Consider the following 23,992-nt stretch of genomic DNA (forward strand, 5'->3'; position numbering starts at 1 on the left):
TTGGTCCTCTGTCCGTGTTGAAAGTTTTTAGTAATTGAGTTTTCTTTTTGAAGGATTTGCTTAAGTGATACTGGGGTCCAGATTTTAGTTTCAGCTGTCAAGATATAGTGAAGCATATTAAAAAAATTTTTTTTAATTAAAGAAAAAGTTTTTAATTATAAAAAAATACAATGTGAAATTTGCAATCTTAATCATTTTCAAATGTACAGTTCCACAGTGTTAAGCATATTTATATTGTTACATAGCGGATCTCCATAGCTTTTTCATGTTGCAGAATTGAAACTCTATGCCCATTAAATAACTCCCCATTTCCCCCCTCCCCCATCTCCAGCCTGTAGCAATCACCATTGCACTTTCTATTTCTATGAATTTGACTGCTTTAGGTATCTCATGTAAGTGGAATCATACAGTATCTGTCTTTTATAATTGGCTTGTTTCACCTAGTATAATGTCCTTAAGATTTATCCATGTTGGACTACGTGACAGCTTGTTAGGTTTTACATTGGTTCTGTGCGTAGTATTGGTATACAATATTAAGTTTTCCAATACATGAACATGGGCTGTCTTTCCATTTTGTTGTTGTTTAGTGGCTAGGTTGTGACATACTCTTGCAACCTTATGGACTGTGTAGCCTGCCAGCCTCCTCTGTCCATGGGATTTTCCAGGCAAGAATGCTGGAGTGAGTTGCCATTTCTTTCTCCAGGAGATCTTTGCTGCTCGGGGACTGAACCCACATCTCCTGCATTGGCAGGCGGATTCTTTACCGCTGAGCCACCAGGGGAGCCCGTCTTTCCATTTATTTGTGTCTTACGTAATTTCTTACAGAGATGTGCAGTGTTTAGTGCTTAAGTCTGTTATCTTGTCGGTCAGGTTTGTTCTTTAGTCTGCATTTTGGATTGTTCACTGTTGCTGTATAGAAACGCAGCTGACGTGTGTGTGTTGACTTTGTATCTTAAAACTTTGTTGAATTTGTTCATTCTAAGGTTTTTTGTGTGGGATCTTTCGAGTATTCTGCATATGAGATCATCTGTAAACAAAAATGGTTTACTTCTTCCTCCTTTGGATGCCTTTTATTTCTTTTCGCTGCCTAATTGTTCTGGCTAGGTCTTCCCGTACTATATTGAAAAGAAGTGGTGAGAGCAAGCATCTTTGTCCTTACTTTCAAGTATCATATTAGCTATAGGCTGTTTATACGTGGCCTTTATTTTGTTGAAGTAGTATAGTTTCCATCTATACCTACTTTTTAGAGAGTTTTCATCATGAAAGCATTTATCAAATGCTTTTTAGGCATTAGTTGAGACGATCATGTGGTTATTTTCCTTCATTCTGTTACTATGATTCATTACTTTTATCAGTTTTCATAAGTTGAATCATCCTTGCAATGCACCTTGGTCATGGTGTATAATCCTTTCAACATGCTGCTGAATTCATTTCACTAGTATTTTGTTGAAAATTTTTGCATCAACACCACATTCATAAAGGATGTTGGTCTGTAATTTTCTTGTAGTGACTTTGTCTGGCTTTGATATCAGAGCATTACTACCTTCACAGAATAAATAAATTTACCCTCCCCTTTGGAAAAGTTTGAGAAGAATTGTTCTTCTCAAGAAAAATGTTTGGTGAAATTCAGCAGTGAAGCCCTTAGGTGTAGGGCTTTTCTAAAACTTTTCTCCTAGGCCAAGAGATTTTTGATAACTGATTCAATCTCTGTGATGGTTATATGTCTGTTCAGGTTTTCTGTTTCTTCATATTGTTTTGGTTGGTTGTATGTTTCTAGGAATTTATCCCTTACTTTTAGGATATCCAGTTTATTGGTGTACAGTTGTTCATACTAATCTTGTAATTCTTTCTATTTTTGTGTCATTGGTTGTAATGCTCCCTCTTTCATTTCTGATTTTATTTTAATCTTTTTTTCTTAATTAGCTAAGGGTTTGTAAATTTTATTGATCTTTTTTAGAAACCAACTCAACTTTGTTGGTTTTTTTCCTATTCTTGATGGTTATCTCTGCTTTATATATTATTTCCTTCCTTCTAGCTTTGGGTTTAGTTTGTTCTTTATCTAGTTCCTTGAGAGTAGAGCACATTTTAAAAAATTATTTAATAGCCTTTAGAATAGCAGCAAAGTTGTATTTATCATAGTTAAAATGGATCAGTTTTTCACAATATGCAGAGGCCACAATGATTATTTTCACCTCGCTTTCTGTCTTTTCTCCCTAACTTTTGGGCTTGACTGTGGTCATCCAGGGGAGCAAAAACAAGTTGCTGGTCCCAATATGCAGCTGGCACACAGCTCCCTATGGAGCTGTTATTCTCCCCGGCTAGAGCACCCTTCCTCTCTTGCTGTCAAAATAATATCACTGTTCTTCTCAGACTCTGACATTTGAAGCTACTTGTTCTGAAAACATAAATGACTGTGATAGATAGAATAATGACCCCCCAAAATGTCCATCTTCTAGTCCCTGGATTCCATGAATATGTAGGATTACATGGCAAAGAGAAATTAAGTTTGTTAGTCAACTCACTTTGAGTTGGAGAAGTTATCCTGAATTATCCAGATGGTCCCAGTGTAATCACAGGGATCTTTATAAACAGGAAAGAGGGAAGCAGAGGAGTCAGTCACAGAGAGGTGTGAAGATGCTATGCTCACGGCTTTGTACTTGGAGGAACGGGGCTACAAGCCAAAGAATGCACATGGCCTCCAGAAGCTGGAAAAGGCGAGGGAATGAATTCTCAAGATCCTCTGAAAGGAACGTGGACACCTTGCCTTTTAACTCAGTGAGACCCATTTGTAGATTTCTGTAAGATGAGATATTTGTGTTGCTTTAAGCCATTAGGTTTGTGGTTAATTTGCTGTAGCAACAAAAGGAAAGGAATACAGTGAGTTAATTAAAGATTTAGATCCATTCATGAATGTTGATGTCATGGTGTGTAGCCAACAAGCTCTAGGTTGAGCTGAAGGCGCCTCTCACTTCTAAGAGCCACCAAGGATGTAGTGTCATCATCCTGAGTGAGGAGAGCTCTGTAAATTAGTCATGCCAGAAAAGGTTTTTCTTTTTTTTTATCTAATGAGGTAATTATCTCCAGATTTCAGTTGGTTCACCAGTAATAGTCTTTTAAAAGTTGTTATTTAATCAGCCTGTCATAGTAAAAGCCTGTATTTATTGTTTTTTTTTATTGCTTGTTAAACCTGTGCAGTATTACTATCACAATTTAGAAGTGATAACTTGTACAAGTTCTCAGACTACTAAGTATAACCAGAATTCAGACTCAAGTCTTTCTGTTTCGAAAGCCTGTTCTCTTGTCCAGTATGTTATATAGAGAAGCAGCATCAGAGTGCAGTGCCCATGTACCTCATAGAACAGGACCACTCACTTCTCTGCTGCCAGCTGAGGGGCCGAGGACACAGCTGGAGGGTGCTGGAGCTGTCTTCTAGCCTTGGTGACGTGGTACCTTAGAGCACCACTGCCTTCCCCCACGGCTGTGCCTGCCTGCATCTCTGCCCCTCCTCTGTTGTGGAACGCGTGCTTTCTCAAGAGCTTGTGGGAGGTAGTATTACTTCTCCTAAGTAGTATTGTAGTATTACTCAGAGCCACACAATTTTGAATCTCTTTTTGAGACTTTGTTTTGATTAGTATATTAGGCTGCTGGTACTCGGGCATCTAAATTAACAAAGGCTGAGACAAGAACAATTGCTTTCTCTCGCATACATGTCCTGTTCTGTGAGGTCTTCAGGGCCAAGATACTCTCTGTCTCTTTATTCTGCTGTGCCTGGGGTATCGCCCTTGGCTGCATGGTCTAAGGTGGTGCACCACCAGAACGACCTTCCAGCCCGTAGGAAAAAGAAGGCATGTTAAGGAAGTAACCTGGACATGGTACACTTCAGCTCTTGCGTTGGCCAGAACTTAGCTGCAGTGATACTTAAGAATTTGGCCTTTAGTGCCCAGGCAGCAGCTTAGAATGCTGTCGTCTTGGGAAGGAGGGAAAATAGATTTAGGTGTAGCCAGCAGGCTGTGCACATCAGGCAGATTAGTTCTCACTTTTCTGGTTAAATTCTTAGTTATGCTTCGGCTATTCTGTGGCCATGTTACAGCAGGGTGCCCTCACCTATTGTTGAAAGAGAAAAGCTGTTAAGACATGTATTTCACAGTCCTGTGTGCACGTATATATGTGTACGCAAAAGTCTGGGAGAATACTTACAGCTTTTAAACTCGGGATAAATAAGGACAGATCGTACTTTTCTTTCTTTTTACTTTCTTTTAGTGTTATTCAGCTGAGTCGGGTCTTGGCTGCGTCATGCGGGATCTCTCATTGAGGCGCACGGGCTCCAGAGTGCTCTGGCTCAGTAGTTGTGGCTTGTGGGCTTAGTTGCTCTGTGGCACGTGGGATCTTCGTTCCCCAACCAGGGATGGAAACCATGCCCCCTGCATTGCAAAGTGAATTCTTTACCCACCGGACCACCAGAGAAGTCTGAGGTTTCACTTTGCTTTTCTGTATGTTGATTTAAGTGGGGAAGATCAGGGCTGTTTCATTTTCAAAGTGGGGGGACCTTGTTTTGACCAAATTATGTAGCGTGGAATGTTTGGATCCTGGTCCTCTTTTTCCGTATGATAATTCTGAAAATGTTTGTGAGGCGCCCCCTAGCAGAGCTTCCGGATACAGTGTCCTTTCTAGGTTATGTGCCCTTATGGGATTCCCAGTTGTCTACAGCCTGAGGGTCTGTTGAGGCCCAGCCCCAGCAAACAGTACACCGTGGCCCCTGAGGGCAGGTGGAGAGAGCCGTCTTTGGGTATCAAGTGAGCACAGTCTTAGAGCTTGCTCTGAGAAGGTCCCTTGGTACCACTGGCAGTGTTAGTATTAGGTCATTGTTATCACTCACTGAGATTTTTATGTTCTTACACTCTTTGAAGAGCAGATTGCTCCTTTTATCCCCTCAGACTTAATTTTATAAATCAGTAAAATTTTAAACACTTGATAAGGGTTTTTAAATCTTTTCCTTTCTGTAGAGTTCAGTCTAGAGTCATTAGTTAAGGCTGGGCAAGGGTAGGAATCTGCAAGGCAGACATGCGATGGGCGCACGGGAAAGGGCTTGGGGACGGTAGCCGTGTCGCAGGCTCTTTTGTGGAGCACAGGCTCTGGGTGTGAGGCCGTTGTTGATTGTAGGATGCCGGCATCAGTAGTTGTGGCTCGTGGGCTCTAGAGCACAGGCTCAGTGGTTGTGGCAGGCGTGCTTAGTTACTCTGTGGCATGTGCAATCTTCCCAGACCAGGGATCAAACCTGTGTTCTCTATATGGGCAGGCGAATTCCTATCCACTATGCCACCACGAAAGTCCTGCAGTCCCTTTTTGTAGGAGAAACGCACTAAATCCTTCATCAGCTTACTCTCAAATGGTTCAGAAAAAACACTTTTTGTACTATGCTTGAAATTTTTATGTTAGTATGAAAAGCTTTTAAAAATTAAATGCACACGACTGAAATGTGTCTTAGCAACCGTGGTGTTCTTCATAGTTGTAACTTACCCTCTTTCACATCTAGGATGAGTTTTATTTACCCGTGAGGGAAAATTGAAAAAAACAGTTGCTTAGATAATTTTTCAGAAGGTTTCCATGTCTTGTGGAACTTCTGAAAAGAGCCAGAAGAAATAGTAATAAACATCCATGAACCAAAACCCAACTTAAGATGTTATTACAAGTACCTTTAAAGTGTCCTCTTCCCTCCAAGAGATAGCCATTATCCTGAATTTTGTGTTTATCATTCCCATGCCTGTTTTTAAAAATAGTTTTGTCATGTTTGTTCGTGTGTTATGCTCTTTTATCTTTGGTAAGCTCCCTGTGCCAAGGGCCTTGTCTTTTTCTTTTGTAACTTGAGTACTTGATGTTAGAGCACCATATATACTAGGCACTTGATAGCACTTGTCAGAGAAAGTTCTATAGCCACTACCTGAAGAAGGACAGTCCATTTTGTAAGTTTATAAAATGCTTTGAAGCATACCTGTTTTTTTGAACCCCATGAAAGGTAAGTCATTTTCATTTGCAGAAGGTACCATTGACATGGTTTTAGTATTGGTTCCCTAAATCTTAAATATTTAGCCTATAAAAGACCATTACAGATAATAAATTTTGGGTTTTTTTTTTAATAACTAATACGTATTTTGAAAGGGCATGCGTATTCATCTTAACTTTTGTTATTCCCTCTCAGTTCTGATCATGGGAGTAAGTCTAGTATGCCCTGTCACTTGGGAGTGTTGGGCATTACCACAGATAGTTTTGTGACATAACGTTTTATAGGCTTTTGATTATTACTTTTTGAAAATCATTAAATTATTGACAGAAATCAACCAGACTATTATGAAGTGGTTTCTCAGCCCATTGACTTGATGAAGATCCAACAGAAACTAAAAATGGAAGAGTATGATGATGTTAATCTGCTTACTGCTGACTTCCAGCTGCTTTTTAACAATGCAAAGGCCTATTATAAGGTAAGAAAGCATCAAATTTGGAAGATATCCAATTTGATAATTGTGTGGCTTTTTAATATTTATCAGCCTGATAGGTAAGTAGTGATTTTTCATTTGATAGTTTGCGTTTGTATTTCTCTTCTTAGTAAAGAAACTGAAGATTAATATGGTTATGAACCATTGTTGTTTCTTCTTTGTCTGCTCAAATCTTTTACCCGTTTGTCTCTTGGGTTGTTTGTCATTTTCATGCTTATTTTTAGAAATTTTTTTGTTCTAGGTGCTAATCCTTTTTTTGGTTATATGTGTTGCAAATATCCTCTCCCACAGTGTGGCTGTTTTTTCACTCTTTGTGGTGTCTTTTGATGAACAGAAGTTTTTAAAAATTTTATTTTAATATAGTCAGATTTCTTAGTCTTTAACTTTGTGTTTTATCCTTGTGTCTTACTTCAGAAATCTCTGCTCCACAAAGATTGTAAAGATATTCTTTTCTCCTAAGAGTTTAATAGTTTTGTCTTTCGTATATATGCCTTTAGTGTACCCGGGATTGAGTGTGTCTCCTGTGAGGTAGGGACTTGTTTTTCCCACAGGTACAAGCTGCACCTTGAAATGGCCATTCGCTTCACATTTGTCTGTGCTGTTACTGCTGGCATTGCTTCCAGGTGCTGTGGGTCTCTTTCTGGTCTTTATTGTGTTCCTCTTGTTCTGGCCAGTTTATCTAAAACTAGGCTATTCTATATCTACCTTAATTTCTTTGATTTTATAATTTTCTTGTCTGGCAGAGAAACTGTTTTGATTATTCTTGGCCCTTTCCTTATACCTTTTAATATTAGTGTGTTAAGTCAACAAGCACCAAAAAAATTGTTTGAATTTGTATTGGAGTTGCATTGACTCTATAGATTGTGTTTTGGAGAATTGACATAATTGTGATGTTTATTATTCCAGTCTGTAAATTTGGTACGTCTTCATTTATTTGTCTTTTTAGCAAAGCTTTAAATGTTTTTTTGTTTAGATTCTGTAAAAATACTGTTAAATTAATTCTTAATGCAGTTTGTATGTATTTTTTCTTTGAGATATAATTCACACACTCTTGTAAAGTGTAGACTTTGGGGAAGGGGGTTAATAGATTTGAAAGTTGTGCAACCATCACCACTGTCAAACTCCAAAGTTTTTTCATTACCTCAAAAAGAAAACCATGCCCATCAACAAGCATAACTTAATTTCCCCCTCTCCTAGCTTCTAGCTGCCGCAATCTACTTTCCGTTTGTATTGACTTCCCTTTTCAGGGCTTTGCATATAAATGGAATCCTGAACTGTATGGCCTTTGATGACTAGCTTTTTTCACTGTGCACAGTTTCTTCAAAGTACATTCTTCTTGTAACATTTATTAATACTTAGTTCCTTTTTTATAGCTGAATAATATTCCATTATATGAATATGTATCATATTTTGTGTCTTAGTTGATGAACATTTGAGTTGTTTCTGCTTTAACAGTAATGAATAAAGTTGCTATAAATTTTGTGAATATATAGCAAGAGTGCTATTCATTGGGTACAGTACACTGCATGTGTCCATTGGATCTAGCTTTTTAATTATGTTGCTGATATCATTTATATCCTGATTTATCTGCATGAACTATCTACGTTCCAAATGATGTGCTTTAAAATCCAACTGACCGTAGATTTGTCTATTTCTCCGTATTAGCCATACTGATTTTTTCTTTATATATTTTGAAAGTATGCAGATAGGAGCATACAGGTTGAAAGTTGTTATATTGTCCTCGTACATTGTTTTTGCATTATGTAGTAGCTTTCTTTATTGTTAGTATTGTCTGTTTTGAATTTTATCTGATATTATTACATGTAAAGTAATAGCAGCTTTATTTTTGTGTTCACCTTGTTTATTTTTTCCCTTCTCTTCCAATCTCTTCATATCTTTTTAATGCTAGTGTATCTCTTGTAAGCCCCATATAATTGAATTTCTGTTAATCTAGTTGATGATCTTCACCTTTTAACTGAAGTATTTCATCTCTTTACAGTTTTAGTAATTATTGCATTTGGCTGTATTCCTATCATTTAAATTTCTACTTTCTATTTATCTCATTTTGTAATTTTTTTCTCTTTTTGTTTCTCTCTCTGCCTTGTTTTGGGTGTTTTTTTTTCCTTCATTTTTTTCTTGGTTTTATTTTGTTTTAAATTTCTTCTATAATTTGAAAGTTGTAAGATCCATTAATAATATGTTCTTATCCAAGAAGTTCTAATATGCATAATTAATTTTTCAAAGTCAAATATTAATCAGTATTTTAAACATCCTTCTAAAGAATGTAAAACCTTAAAATAATGTAAATCTTTGGGTTGGTGTTTTTCATCAGTTCTGAAAAGTTGTACGTCTTTGTATATCGCTCTTGCCCCATTCTCTGTTCTCCTTGTAGGACTCTGATTGGATGTTATATTAGAATTTTCTTAGGTTTCCATTTCTCTTGACTTTATGTAGATCCCTTTTGTCAGTGTTGCTTTTTAGGTAATACCTTTAGTTCTTACTTTTTTCTTTGAAATCTGCTCTTAATCTACTGAGTTTTTACATTTTGATGTTTATATTTTCCTTATTTTGGAAGTAGTTTCTTTTGAGGAAATTGCTTGTATCTTCAATCCTATTATTTCTTTAAACATGTTCAGCATACTTATTTTTTATTCTACAGCAGATAATTTAACATCTGAATTACTTACATGTGTGTTTTTGCTGTCATTTCTGCTTGCTTTCCCTTGTGACTCTTAGTGGTACATGTTTCATCAGTTTTGACTGTGAGCTTATATTTCTTGGAGACTGTGGAGATTCTTAGGCTGAGGTTGAAGTTCTTCTGGAGAAGATTTGTTGCTTATCTCATGTTGCTTATCTGGCCTCTCTTTGTTAGGACTAGCTTATGATGAAGAGTTCTCAGGGGAGATTTATCTCATGCCTCTCCTCTCCCCACAGTTGGGTTGAGGTGGGTGGTCTTCCTTGTTCCCTGGCAGCACAAAACCTGACTTGTTTTTAATTCCCAGTTACACTGCAGCCACAGCCTTTGAAGTCCCAGCTTATGGTGGAGCCTGGCCTTTATCTCTTGTCCTTGCAACCTCAAAGACATTTGAAAGCTAAAGCTCTTGAAAACTATAAGCATCTTGTCTCATAGGTAGCCTCAAGGTGAACATTGGCTTCAGTGTTTTGCTTGCTTATCCAGGTTCCTACTTTTACTCTGTTCTTGCTTTTGTGAACATTGCTTATTCCTTATTGGCAGCACATGGATGCATTTTTAAAGGTTTACTGTTCATTTTACATTACATCCAGCATTGTAGTTACTGGAAAGTTTTAGTTAGTTTATCCCCACTACCCTTCAAGAAAAGAAAATATTCAAATAAGGTTTTATATAGTTGAAGACTAGAAATGAAAATCAAGGCAGTCATTAACTTCTCTCATTTAGACTTGTATCCCTTAAATTGGGTCTTATCCTTTAAATTGTCTTTCTTAGTGTATTAGTAATCTGTTCAGTTCAGTTCAGTTGCTCAGTAGTGTCTGACTCTTTGCGACCCCATGAACTGCAGCATGCCAGGCCTCCCTGTCCATCACCAACTCCCAGAGTTTACCCAAACTCATGTCCATTGAGGCGGTGATGCCATCCAACCATCTCATCCTTTGTTGTCCCCTTCTCCTCCAACCTTCAGTCTTTCCAAACATCAGGGTCTTTTCAAATGAGTCAGCTCTTTGCATCAGGTGGCCAAAATATTGGAGTTTCAGCTTCAACATCAGTTCTTCCAGTGAACACCCAGGACTGGTCTCCTTTAGGATGGACTGGTTGGATCTCCTTGCCGTCCAAGGGACTCCCAAGAGTCTTCTCCAACACCACAGTTCAAAAGCATCAATTCTTCGGCACTCAGCTTTCTTTATAGTCCAACTCTCACATCCATACATGACTATTGGAAAAACCATAGCCTTGACAAGACGGACCTTTGTTGGCAAAGTAATGTCTGTGCTTTTTAATATGCTGTCTAAGTTGGTCATAACTTTCCTTCCAAGGAGTAAGCGTCTTTTAATTTCATGGCTGCAGTCACCATCTGCTGTGATTTTTGGAGCCCCCAAAAATAAAGTCAGCCACTGTTTCTCCATCTGTTTGCCATGAAGTGATGGGACCAGATGCCATGATCTTAGTTTTCTGAATGTTGAACTTTAAGGCAACTTTTTCAGTCTCCTCTTTCACTTTCATCAAGAGGCTCTTTAGTTCCTCTTCACTTTCTGCCATAAGGGTTGTGTCATCTGCATATCTCAGGTTATTGATATTTCTCCCGGCAATCTTGATTCCAGCTTGTGCTTCATCCAGCTCATTGTTTCTCATGATGTACTCTGCATGTAAGTTAAATAAGCAGGGTGACAATATACAGCCTTGACATACTCCTTTTCCTATTTGGAACCAGTCTGTTTCATGTCCAGTTCTAACTGTTGCTTCCTGACCTGCATATAGGTTTCTCAGGAGGCAGGTCAGGTGCTCTGGTATTCCCATCTCTCTCAGAATTTTCCACAGTTTATTGTGATCCACAGTCAAAGGCTTTGGCATAGTCAATAAAGCAGAAATAGATGTTTTTCTGGAACTCTTGCTTTTTCGATGATCCAGCAGATGTTGGCAATTTGATCTCTGGTTCCTCTGCCTTTTCTAAAACCAGCTTGAACATCTGGAAGTTCACGGTTCGGGTATTGCTGAAGCCTAGCTTGGAGAATTTTGAGCATTACTTTACTAGTGTGTGAGATGAGTGCAGTTGTGCAGTAGTTTGAACATTCATTGGCATTGCCTTTCTTTGGGATTGGAATGAAAACTGATCTTTTTTAGTCCTGTGGCGACTGCTGAGTTTTCCAAATGCTGACATATTGAGTGCAGCACTTTCACAGGATCTTTCAGGATTTGAAATAGCTCAACTGGAATTCCATCACCTCCACTAACTTTGTTCATAGTGATACTTCCTAAGGCCCGCTTGACTTCACATTCCAGGATGTCTGACTCTAGGTGGATGATCACACCATCGTGATTATCTGGGTTGTGAAGATATTTTTTGTATAGTTCTTCTGTGTATTCTTGCTACCTCTTCTTAATATCTTCTGCTTCTGCTAGGTCTATACCATTTCTGTCCTTTATTGAGCCCATCTTTGCATGAATGCAAAGTATATTAGTAATAATTACCCTTAATTTAGCAAATTATTTATATTCTTCAAGTCTCTGAGGTAGGACATAAATAGAATTAATAAAATTATTTGATTTCAGAATGCCTTTAAAACATACACTTAGTTCTTCAGAAGAGAATTGAAGCCCATGTGTCATTTACTTATAAGAATTTTGAAATTTGTGGTAGTTTTCAAAGTTATATCTTAGCATACGAATCTGTTGGAACAGGATGCTTTAGAAATAGTCGTTGATTTCTAATAAAATGCTAAGTGATATCTTTTCTTCTTCTCTTTGCTAATGTACAGCCAGATTCTCCTGAATATAAAGCTGCTTGCAAACTCTGGGATTTGTACCTTCGAACAAGAAATGAGTTTGTTCAGAAAGGAGAAGCAGATGACGAAGATGATGATGAAGACGGGCAGGATAGTCAAGGCGCAGTGACGGAAGGAGTACGTGTGCCACCGGAATGGGTGATGGATCGGCTACTGGGAGGTTGACGAGGCCCCTGCTTGTGATTTCTCATGGCCACTGTGGCAGCTAGGCTTTCTGTACAGTCTTGTTGGTAACTGCATGAGTAAACAGACACACAGCCAGAGAGCCCTACTCCAATGACAAGGGATCCTAGGACAACCAGTGTTGTTAGATTGAGGTATCATGTAAGGGCAGGCTGTGTTGTGATTAAAACTTGCAAAGTCGATGGAATCACCTTAGCTAGGAATATTTTTGTGGGTTAGGTTGGTTTCTGTTCCTAGAACATGTCAAGTGTCTTCCTGCCTCTGGAATTTTGCAGTTGCTTGCACCTCTGCTCCCTTTGGCTCTGCCTGTGACTGTCTCTCTTGCATGATTCTAGCATCACTTAATGTAAACTGGGAGAAGACTTTCCTAACCACTCTATCAGATTGTTTGCTCTCTGCTCCTCCTCTCCCATCGTTGTATCACGCTGTTGTGTGATCTTCAGTTTTTATGACTGTATGTGGAATAAATGTTAATATTAGTTTATATGGGCTTCCCTGGTGGTGCAGAGGTTAAGGCGTCTGCCTGCAATGTGGGAGACCTGGGTTTGATCCCTGGGTCGGGAAGATCCGTGGAGAAGGAAATGGCAACCCACTCCAGTATTCTGCCTAGAGAATCTCATGGACGGAGGAGCTTGGTGGGCTACAGTCCACGGGTCGCAAAGAGTTGGACACGACTGAGCGATTTCACTTTCACTTTAGTTTATTTGTTTACTTTCTGTCTTCCTCAAGTAGAATGAGAGCTCCAAAAAGCTATCACCTTGCTCACCTATTCAGACATCTAGACTCTGCCTGACATGTAGGGACTGAAAATACTTGCTGAATGAGTGTACATGTTTAAAAAGAGGAAAAAGAACAGTAAAAGGAATTGCATCTCTCTTCTGCAACTTTAACTAGACATCCAGAGAATAAGTTTTATGAACGCATTCATACACCCTACTGCCTTTGTCATCTGCAACACGTGTCCAGAGTAACTGGTTGGGCTGGGAGGAGAGGAATCTTGCTTGTAGGCATAATTCTCTTTGAAGCTAACTCTGGTGTTACGTTTTAACTAGTAAGTAAATGACTTAAATTCGAGTATTCTAGTCTGCTTTCATCAGTGTTACATTGATTCTTCTCTAAGCTATGTGGTCAGGGAGTCTCAGCTAATCACTTGTCTTATATGTTGAATATTTATTGTGAGTCTAAAGTGTGGTATTCATGAAAATTGTACTTAATGTAAGTATTGTTTAGAAGTTGCTCTTTTGAATTGGCTTTAAAATTTTAAAAGCTGTTTAATATCAGCATTTACTTTCGGATTTTTCTTATTCCTGTCCTCTCTCATTCCTCATACCCCCGTACTCCCAGTCTTCTCCAGGTTACTTGAAGGAGATCCTGGAGCAGCTTCTTGAAGCCATAGTTGTAGCCACAAATCCATCAGGACGTCTCATTAGCGAACTTTTTCAGAAGCTGCCTTCTAAAGTGGTATGTGATGCAGTTAAAGACAAGTGGATTAAAGTGTTGATTTTGTTCTTTTTTAAGTACTTCATAAGTTCTCTTACTTCTTAGTAAATAGAGTAAGGGTAATGGAAGGTGTTGGAGGTAGCCGAGAGATCCTCCTCATGGCCTCAGCAGTAAGCACATAGGATATGTTCTGTCATTTTACTTAAAAGGCTATGGATTTTTTGTATGTGTGTTTGGTTTTATGATTAGAAATTCTTTTTGTTTGTTTTCCATTTTTGTGGTCATAAAATATGCAATAATCTAAGGTTTACCTTTTAACCAATTTAAGTACAAAGTTGAGTGGCGTTGAGTGCATTCATATTATTCTGCAGCTGTCACAACCATTTCTTTCCAAAACTTCTTCATCTTCCTACCTATTAAACAGGAACTCCCTACTTTTCCCTCCTGCCGGTTCCTGGAAACCACAGTTCTGCTCCTCTGAACTTGGCTACACTAAGTACCTCGTTTAAGAGAAATCATACAGTGTTTGTTTGTGTCTGGCTTATCTCACTTAGCCTAGTGTCTTCAGGATTTATCCACGTTGTAGGTTGTTTCTAAGATTCGTGATTCTTAAGTGATAAAATAAGCACATAAATTAAACCTTTTATTTATGAAAGAGAAGAAACACTCTCTGCTCAGGAGTCAGAATGAGAGGAAGATAATTAACTTCTTCCTGATAAGTACTCTTCTACCCCAACATGGAAGAGGTTTTCTAGACCAGTGAAACCCTTTAAAAGTGTTAGAGCCCCATGTGTCTTCACACCCAAAGAACAATTAACATAGTTGATGTTCCACTTTAGCTTTTGGAACTGCAAAAACTTCTATGACCTTCACATTCTTGTATTTCTGAATGAGGATGTACTTACAGAAGTACTCCACTATGCACATTCTTTTAGAAGTACTCCATTATAACTCGTTGTGAGCATTTTCTCTTTAAGAGCAAGGACTGAATTTCTTAAGGATGAAGACTCTGACATATTTTCTTTTATGTCCCTGTCATGTAGTTGGAACCCAGCATGTCAGAGGCTTGCAAGAAGTGTTTGTTGACTGACAGGTGGCGTGCAGCTTTACCCATCATCATCAACAACACTAGTTGTAGTACAATTATAACATTAGAAATAGTGTATCTGAACACTGCTGCCTGAAGTGTGAATCTGATTAGAAAAAATATACTGGTTTATGTTGGTCATATGTTTAAAATGTTAAGAAAAGAAAAACAGTATGACAGTTCATTAAAAATTACAAATGGAATTATCATATGATCCAGCAATTCAGCTTTAGATATATACCTAGAAGAGTGAAATCAGGGTCTTAATGAGATATTTGTACAACCATGTTCCTAGCAGTATAATTCACAATAGCTGAAACATGGAAAAAGCTCAGGTGTTCCTTGATATGTGAATAGATAAATAAAGTGTAATATATAAACACCATGGAGTATTATTCAGCCTTTAAAAAGAATGAAATTCTTGACCCATGCTACAATAAGAATAAACCCTGAACACATCATGGTAAGTGATATAAGCCAATCATAAAGAACAAATATTGTATGATCCTTCTTTTAGGAAGTATGTACTTTGTAAATATTGTATGATACTTCTTTTAGGAAGTACTTAACAGCTAAATTCATAGAAAGTAAAAGTAAAATTGTGATTTCCAGGGGCTGAAGGAGGGGAAGGTGGAGAGTTATTGTTGAATGGGTATGAAATTTCAGCTTGGGAAGATGAAAAGTTCTGGAGATGGATGATGGTGATGGTTGCACAATAATGTGAATGTATTTAAAGCTGCTGAACTGTACAGTTAAAAAGGTTAAACAGTAAATTTTATGTATTTTTTTTTTTTACCACAGAAAGGAAATTAAGAGTACGGTCTCTGTGAAAAGTGAAGCTGGTCAGTCAGGAATAGAGATTGGGTTGGGAAGATCCCCTGGAGAAGGAAATGGCAACCCACTCCAGTATTCGGGCCTGGGAAATCCCATAAACAGAGCAGCCTGGCGGGCTACAGTACATGGGGTCACAAGAGTCAGACGACTTAGCAACTAAACAATTTTGTACCCTGATTTCTTATAGGTCCTTAGTATTTCACATGAAATAGGATATAATTGTGTTTTAGATTGCTGAATTAAAAGAGCTTATAAGAAACTCTTCGAAAACCTTCTGCTTCATTTCCCCACATAGATATCTTGGGATCTTAAATATAAAATATAAAATATAAATATAAATATAAAATTGTCTGATCTGTGGATTTAGGAAATTTAGAAACATTAAATTGTGATATATTAGCTATATAACCAAATACTAACTGTAAAGTCCTACAGCATGCTCATGAAGCTTGTAAAAATCAAATGATTTCTGGTTCAAGTATAACAAAAAATATGCTGTTCAGCTGTGTCTTTAGCCTTTATCTCAAAAGCTGCTCAATTGATTAACAGATGATCAGTGTACTTCCTTGTTATCTTATTAGCTGGATACTTTCACTTATTAAGCATGCCTGCATTTTGTTTTTCAGCAATATCCAGACTATTATGCAATTATTAAGGAGCCTATAGATCTCAAGACCATTGCCCAGAGGATACAGGTATGAAGGTGTACCATATGTAGAAATATGTGGGTTTAGGGCAGATTGGCCTATGGTCATTTTTTAGGCCTTTTATAGAACAGAAGTTGATATTTCTGTAAGGAGTTATTATTAATAGCAATATAGTGTAAACAAATTAGAGGTGTTACTGAGTATAGCTTTAAAGGAATCAGCATAGCATCCCTTTTGCATTTTTTCTGTAGGAAGGAAAGCAAAATTTTCATTGACTTAAGTGTTTTATAGTTTTAATAAGTTTTGCTCTCAGGACAAAAAGTAAAGCACATTGGTCATGGACATTTTTGATTGTGAAAGGTATATTGTCAATGAAAGTTTGTTTATTTTTATTGACTTACAAATAGTTGTAGGATATTTCAGAGTAAAAGTTACTTGCAGCCAACATGGAGACTGTAAGGCTAGTGAAGGTGCTTTGTTCTCTTTGTGTGTCCCCCTCCCTGTGTCCTCAGCAGTATAGATGGAATTGCTATAGGATTGCTGTGTGTTAGCTAGTTAATTCTTACAACACCTCTGTGAGGAAGATACTGTTATTTACAGATACGAAAACTAAAACACAGAGATGGTAAGTCACTTGCCTGAGTCATCAACTAATGAGAAGAGGTAGGATTTTTTTTTTAAGGCTTTAGGATTTGAATCCAGATAGTCTGGCTCCAAAGTCTGTACTCTTTAATGAATAAGTTTTCATGAAACATTTAGAACAGTGGTTGGCACAGAGTAAACACTATATATTTGCTAGATAAAACAACTTTTACTTTATCTGATTTTTTTTTAAGTATAAGTTGTTTTTATGAGAATAACGTAGCTCTGGTTTTGTTACCTTTCTCAAAAACTTCTTTGTAAATGGACAGTAGTAATAGTCTATAAAAGAGAAGATGACTTTATGTATTGTTCACATATGTACTTTCCAATAAAGTCTTAGAGTATGGTGAGAGTTGAAAAATATATGGGTTTTCTTTTTAAGGTCATGTTGCTTAACTGTCTTTAAGAGTAACTGCTATATTTTACTGTATACTATAGAATGGAAGCTACAAGAGTATTCATGCAATGGCCAAAGATATAGATCTTCTAGCAAAAAATGCCAAAACCTACAATGAGCCTGGTTCTCAAGTATTCAAGGTTAGTTTTGTTGTTGTTGCTTTCATTGATAAGAATACAGATTTTAATTTAGAGCCAGTATTTTTGTATAAGAACCATATACCATACACTTTACCCAAAGTGTATAATTTAATGACTTTTAGTATATTCACTGAGTTGTGTAGCCATCACCACAATGGATTAGCAGTCACTCTCCATTTCCTCCCAGTCTCCCTAACCCTCGGCAACTGCCACCAGTCTACTTTTATCTCTGTGAATTTACCTGTTTTCAACATTTCATATAAGTGGAACCTTACAATTTATAGTCCTTTGTGACTGGCTTCTTTCACTTAACATCGTGTTTTCAAGGTGTTCCTTTTGTATCATGTATTTCTTTTTATTCCCAAATAGTATTGAATTAAATCTATATATCATGTTTTAGTCACTCATTCATCAATTGCTAGGCATTTAAGTTGCTTCCACTTTTGGGCTATTATACATAATGCTGCTGTGAACATTCATGTATAAGTTTTTATATGCACATATATTTTCATTTTTATTGAATACGTACCTTGGAATGAAATTGCTAGGCCAGATGGTAAACTATATTTTTAACTTTTTTGAGGTTAAAATTGTTTTTAAATTATTCTTAAAGCCACTGTACCTACATTCCCGCTAGTAATGTGCAAGTGTAATTTCTCCACATCCTCACCAATACTTGTTTCTATTTTTGGTTTTGTTTTATTTCTAGTAGGTATGAAGTAGTATCTCATTATGGTTTTGATTAGCCTTTTTTTTTCCTGGCCAGTGCCCCATGATTGTAGTTCCCCCAGTGGGAATTGAACTTGGGGCCAACAAGTTCAGTGAACAGTGAAAACCTGGAATCCTAACCACTCGGCCACCAGGGAATCCTTAGATTAGCATTTTCTAATGATTAGTGATGTTGAACATCTTTTCACGTGCATAGTGGCCTTTCTCACTCTTTGAAAAAAAAGTTTCAGATTTTTAGCCCCCCTTTTAACTTGGGTTAACTGTGTTTTTATTGTTGAATTGTTACAGTTGTTTTCATTGTCTAAACAATAGACTTGACATATGATTTACAAATATTTTCTCCCATTCTATAGACTGTCTTTTCATTTTTGTGATAATATCCTTTGATGCGCAAAAGGTTTTAATTTGGGGAGTTCCTTGGCAGTCCAGTGCAGGGCTTTCAGTCCCTGGTTGGGAAACTGAGAATCCCACATGTTGTGTGCTGCAGGACCCCCTACCCCACCTCACCTCACTCCCTACCTGATCCCCCCACGCCCAAGAAAAAAACTTCTCAATTTTAATTAAGTTTTTAATTTTGATAAGTCCAATTTGTCTGCTTTTTCTTAGCTTTCTTGTGCTTTTAATGTCTTACCGAAGAAACCATTACCTAATCTAAGGCTGCAGAGATTTATGCCTATGTTTTCTTCTAAGAATGTTACTGTTCTAGCATTTACATTTAGAGTTTTGAGCCATTTTGAGTTAATTTTCATATACGTGAGGTAGGTGTGAGGTTGGAGTCCACATTCATCCAGTGCCTTATGTTAAAAAGACTTCTTTTCCTGTTGAATTGTCCTGGCAACCCTGTTGAAAATCAGTTGACTATAGATCCTTGGTTCTAATCCATTCACCTGTGTTTCTTTTTGTTCCACACAAGGTTCATTTTTGGTCCACTTTGCAGTTAAATATTGATATAGTCCCTTCATTTAAACCTCATTGATGTAAAAGTCACTCTGTATAGTATCATATACAATGTAAAATGACTTTCATTGCTTTGCAGTTCTCTCCTAGAAGTTTTGTAGTCTTTCTACGAAATGAACTGTAGTGAACTGTTGCTTGTAGAAATTTCTCAGATTAATCATTTATCACTGGGAACTTAGCAAAGAGTGCTCAGAAAATCTTTTGGGAATAAAGTCAGTTAGATTTACGGAATGCTGACTCACTTAGTTGCTTTGGGCAGTTAATTTTAACTTTTATCTTGCATCTATTAAGGAACTTTGAGTGAAAATCAAGAATGAAGTCCTTGTATTGTTAATCCTTGATAAGACATTTGAGTAGTGTAGTACCAATTGTTGATGCAGTTAAGAATTATGCTTTTTGGTCTGATTAATGGTCCTCAACTAAATTTTGGAGTGAAGGGAAACTGAATTTGATATATGCTATTAATTTAAGCAAGTATGTTCATCCATAATTTATGTGCCTAGTCTTTAATCTTAGAAGTGTACTTTTGTTTCAGTTTTTAGGTTAGTGTACACAGGTAGAGTCCATTGTATTCTCACCCCTGTTTTTTCCCTGTTCAGCATTAGATCTTTGTCTTTTAGCTGGCTAATTGTGGAAGAGCTGAGAGGCTTCTCAACCTGTATTTAATTACAGAGATGTTTTGAAAGCTTGTAGAAAGGTTAGAGGATGCAGCTGTGTGCATACTGGATGGGAGGCTACTCCACATACAAGGAGTGCCATAGAAAGTGTCCAGTACATGATGGAGGGCATTTTAAACTGCCCATTTTTTTCTATACTTTTTCTAAGCCAAGTAATTTTATCTTAACAGGATGCAAATTCTATTAAAAAAATATTTTATATGAAAAAGGCAGAAATTGAACATGAAATGACGAAGTCAAGCCTTCGAATGAGGTAGGTTAAAAAAATGTTTAAAGTTCTTGTGCCTTTATTATTTATCAAAATAGCTAGTAAAATCAATATAGTGAAAAACAAGATGTTGCATTTCGAGGTTATATTTATAGTTGCTAATATGATTCTGAAGAGAATAGGGTTAAATAACTCTTAATCAGTCCCTTCATTGTAGCTGAAAGGCTTTATTTAAAAAGAAACATTTTAAGATTTAACACCACTACGTACTTTTATTGCCTTGTACAGATATGTATATAAATATTTGTATGTCATATTTGTATAATGCATATTACATATAATACATGTGTATATAGGCAAAACTTGGAGATAACTGTGGGTTCATTTCTAGACCACTGCAGTAAAGCGAATATCACACTAGAGTGAGTCGCACAAGTGTTTCGGTTTCCCCATGCATATGAAAGCTGTATGTTCACACTAAACTGTAGTTAAGTGTGCAGTAGCATTAGGTCTAAAAAAGCTGTGTATATACCCTAATTTAAAAAGACTGTATTGCTTAAAAATGCTGACCATAATCTGAGCCTTCAGCAAGCTGTAATATTTTTGCTGGTGAAGGGTCTTGTTTCTGTTGATGGCTGCTGACTGATCAGGGTGGTGGTTGCTGAAAGTTGAGGTGGCTGTGCCAGCTCCTTAAAATAAGACAACAATGATGTTTCCCACGTCAGTTGACTCTTCTTTTCACTAATGATTTGTCTATAGCATGAGATGCTGTTGGATAATGTTTTACCCACAGGAGAACTTCTTTCAAAATTGGAGTCAGTCCTCTGAAATCCTGATGCTGCTTTATCAACTAAGTTTATGTTATATTCTCAATCTTTTGTTGCTGTTTCAATAGTCTTCACAGCATTTTCACAGAAGTAGATTCCATCTCAGGAAACTGCTTTCTTTGCTCATCCATACAAAGTAACTCCTCAATGTTAAAGTTTTATCATGAGATTGTAGCAGATCAGTCATATCTTCAGGCTCTATTTTTAATTCTAGTTCTCCTACTGTTTCTATCCCATCTGCTGTTATTTCCTCCACTGAAGTCTTAAACCTCTCAAAGTAACCCATGAGGGTTAGAATCCACTTCTTCTAAGTTCCTGTTGATGTTCATGCTCTTTCCATGAATCACAAATGTTCTTAACGACATCTAGAATAACAAATCATTTCCAGAAAGTTTTCAGTTGAATTTTCCCAGATCCATCAAAGGAATCACTATCCACAGTAGCTGTACCCTTACGAAATGTATTTCTTCAATAATAAGACTTAAAAGTTGGAATTTCTTTTTGGTCTGTGGGCTGCAGAATGGATATTGTGTCTGTAGGCATGTTAATCTTGAACATCTCCATCAGAGCTCTTGGTGACCATGTGCATTTTCAAAGAGCAGTACTGTTTTGAAAATATTTTTGAGCAGTAGGTCTCAACAGCAGGCTTAAAATATTCAGTAACATGTTGTAGACAGATGTGCTGTCATCCAGGCTTTGTTGTTCCATTTATTGAGCACAAGCAGAGTATATTTGTCATAATTCTTAAGGGCCCTAGGATTTTTCAGAATAGTAAAATGAGCACTGATTTCAACTCTTAAGTCACCAGCTACATTAACCCTATCAAAAGAGTCAGGCTGTCTTTTGAAACTTTGAAGCTGGGCACTGACTTCTCTCTAGTTGTGAAAGCCTTGGATTCTTCTTCCATGATAAGTATATTTTATCTGCATTGAAAATCTGTTATTTAGTATAGCTACATTTATTAATAATTTCAGCTAGATCTTCTGGATAACTTGCTGCTGCTTTTTTATCGGCACTGGCTGTTTCACCTTGCACTTTTATTTTATAGAGATGACTTCTTTCTTTAAACCTCATGAACCAGTGTCTGCTAGCTTCAGACTTTTATTCCACACCTTAACTCTCTCAGCCTTCATCAAATTGAAGAGAGTTAGGCCCTTGCTCTGGATTACGCATCTGCTTATGGGATTGTTGTGGTTGGTTTGACCTTCTGTCCAGACCACTAACACTTTGTTCTTATCAGCAATAAGGCTACCTTACTGTGTTACCATTTCTGTGTTCACTAGAGTAGTACTTTTAATTTCCTTCAAAAACTTTTCCTTTGCTTTTGTGACTTGGCTAACTGGTGCAAGAGGCCTAGTTTCCAGCTGATCTCAGCTTTCAACATACCTTCCTCACTGAGCTTAACCATTTGTAGCTTTTGCTTGAAACTGGAAAAAAAAGTGCAACTCTTCCTTTCCCTTGAATGCTTAGAGGCCAGTGTAGGGTTATTAGTTGACCTACTTTCAGTATTCTTGTGTATGAGAAAATAGGGAGAGTGAGGAAAAAGGAAAAAGATGGAGGAATAGCTGGTTGGTGGAGCAGTCAGAACACACACATTTATTAAGTTCACTGTCTTACATAGGCATGGATCATGGTTCCCCAAAGTATTTACAATGATAGCATCAGAGATTACCACAACAAGTATAATAATATGGAAAGGTTTGAAATAATGGCAAGAATTACCAAAATGTGGCACAGAAACGCAAAGTGAGCAAATGCCTTTGGAAAAATGGTGCTCAGATTTGCTTTATTTACGGTTGCTACAAACCTTTAGTTTGTAAAAAGAAAAAGAAAAGATGCAGTATATGTGACGTTTAATAAAACAAAGCGTGATAAAACAAGGTATGCTTATAATATTGTGATATTTGCATCTATATCATAGGATGTATATATTTTCACTGTAAGAGTATTTAGCTGGATGTCAGGAGATTCTAGCTTATCTTGTGCTGGGACTGTGACTTTGAACACGTCTTACTTCTAGGATTCCATTTGCTTCTACCTGAAATGGAAAGATTGAGTGGCTGCTTTTGTAGCTTTTTTCTGACTTTGACATTTGCTATGTTTCTGGATCCTCTGGTCACTGCAGTAACCATAAACTGTCTGGGATCAATCCTGGTTTGTTTATTTTTTGCTCAGAGTCCCAGATTTTGCTCTTGAGTTTTTTTGTTTCAACAGAAACAAGTTCTTTCATATCAATAGTTGAAAAATGCCCTTATGCCAACATATTCTAACTTAACATCTGATCATTGGCAACCTCTATAAGCATAATTTTTTTAAATTAATTTATTTTAATTGGAGGCTCATTACTTTATGGTATGTAGTGGTTTTTGCTGTACATCGACATGAGTCAGCCATGGGCGTACGTGTGTCCCACCATCCTGAGCCCCCCTCCCCACTCTCTGTCCACCCCCTCCCTCTGGGTTGTCCCAGAGTACCCGCTTTGGGTGCCCTGCTTCATGCATTGAGCTTGCACTGGGGATCCGTTTTGCATATGGTAATGTACATGCTTCAGTGCTTTTCTCCCGTATCGTCCCACCCTCGCCTTCTCCCACAGAGTCTAAAAGTCTGTCCTATCTGTGTCTCTTTTGTTGTCTTGCATATAGGGTCGTCATTACTGTCTTTCTAAATTCCATATATATGTGTTAATATACTGTATTGGTGTTTCCTTTCTGGCTTACTTCACTCTGTATAATAGGCTCTAGTTTAATGCATCTTATTAGAGCTGACTCAAATGTGTTCTTTTTAATGGCTGAGTAATATTCCATTGTGTACGTACCACAACTTCCTTTTGCGTTCAGCTGCTGATGGACATTTAGGTTGCTTCCATGTCCTGGCTGTTGTAAACAGTGCTGCAGTGAACATTGGGGCGCATGTGTCTCTTTCAATTCTGGTTTCCTTGGTATGTTGGCCCAGCAGTGGGATTGCTGGGTCGTATGGCAGTTCTCTTTCCAGTTTTTTAAGGAATCTCCACACTGTGCTCCATAATGGCCGGGCTAGTTTGCATTCCCACCAACAGTGTAAGAGGGTTCCCTTTTCTTCGCACCCTCTCCATCTTTCATTGTTTGTAGCAGAGTCCCAGATTTTGGAGCAAAGACTCCTGCATGGTAGAGGCTCGGCAATATTTGAGTCTTCCCTCCCCCATTCCCCACCATGCCCTGCGGCATGTGGAATCTTAGTTCCCCCAACCAGGGATGGAACCTTTGCCCCCTGCAGTGG

The 23,992-nt window shown here is 37.6% G+C and overlaps 1 protein-coding gene across 14 annotated transcripts in view; it reads left to right on the top strand.

The window, feature by feature from the left end:
- PBRM1 (polybromo 1) overlaps positions 1–23,992 on the top strand; it is a 101,934-nt gene that overhangs the window by 6,651 nt on the left and 71,291 nt on the right. For all 14 annotated transcript variants that reach the window (XM_018066711.1, XM_018066713.1, XM_018066712.1 and 11 more), the window contains 6 exons: positions 6,329–6,476; positions 11,943–12,086; positions 13,497–13,613; positions 16,140–16,208; positions 17,241–17,339; positions 19,873–19,955. In XM_018066711.1, the coding sequence (XP_017922200.1) occupies positions 6,329–6,476; positions 11,943–12,086; positions 13,497–13,613; positions 16,140–16,208; positions 17,241–17,339; positions 19,873–19,955 (660 nt within the window). The remainder of the gene's footprint in view (positions 1–6,328; positions 6,477–11,942; positions 12,087–13,496; positions 13,614–16,139; positions 16,209–17,240; positions 17,340–19,872; positions 19,956–23,992) is intronic.

The sequence above is a fragment of the Capra hircus genome, chromosome 22 (genome assembly GCF_001704415.2).
Source record: "Capra hircus breed San Clemente chromosome 22, ASM170441v1, whole genome shotgun sequence".
NCBI classification, from domain to species: domain Eukaryota; kingdom Metazoa; phylum Chordata; class Mammalia; order Artiodactyla; family Bovidae; genus Capra; species Capra hircus.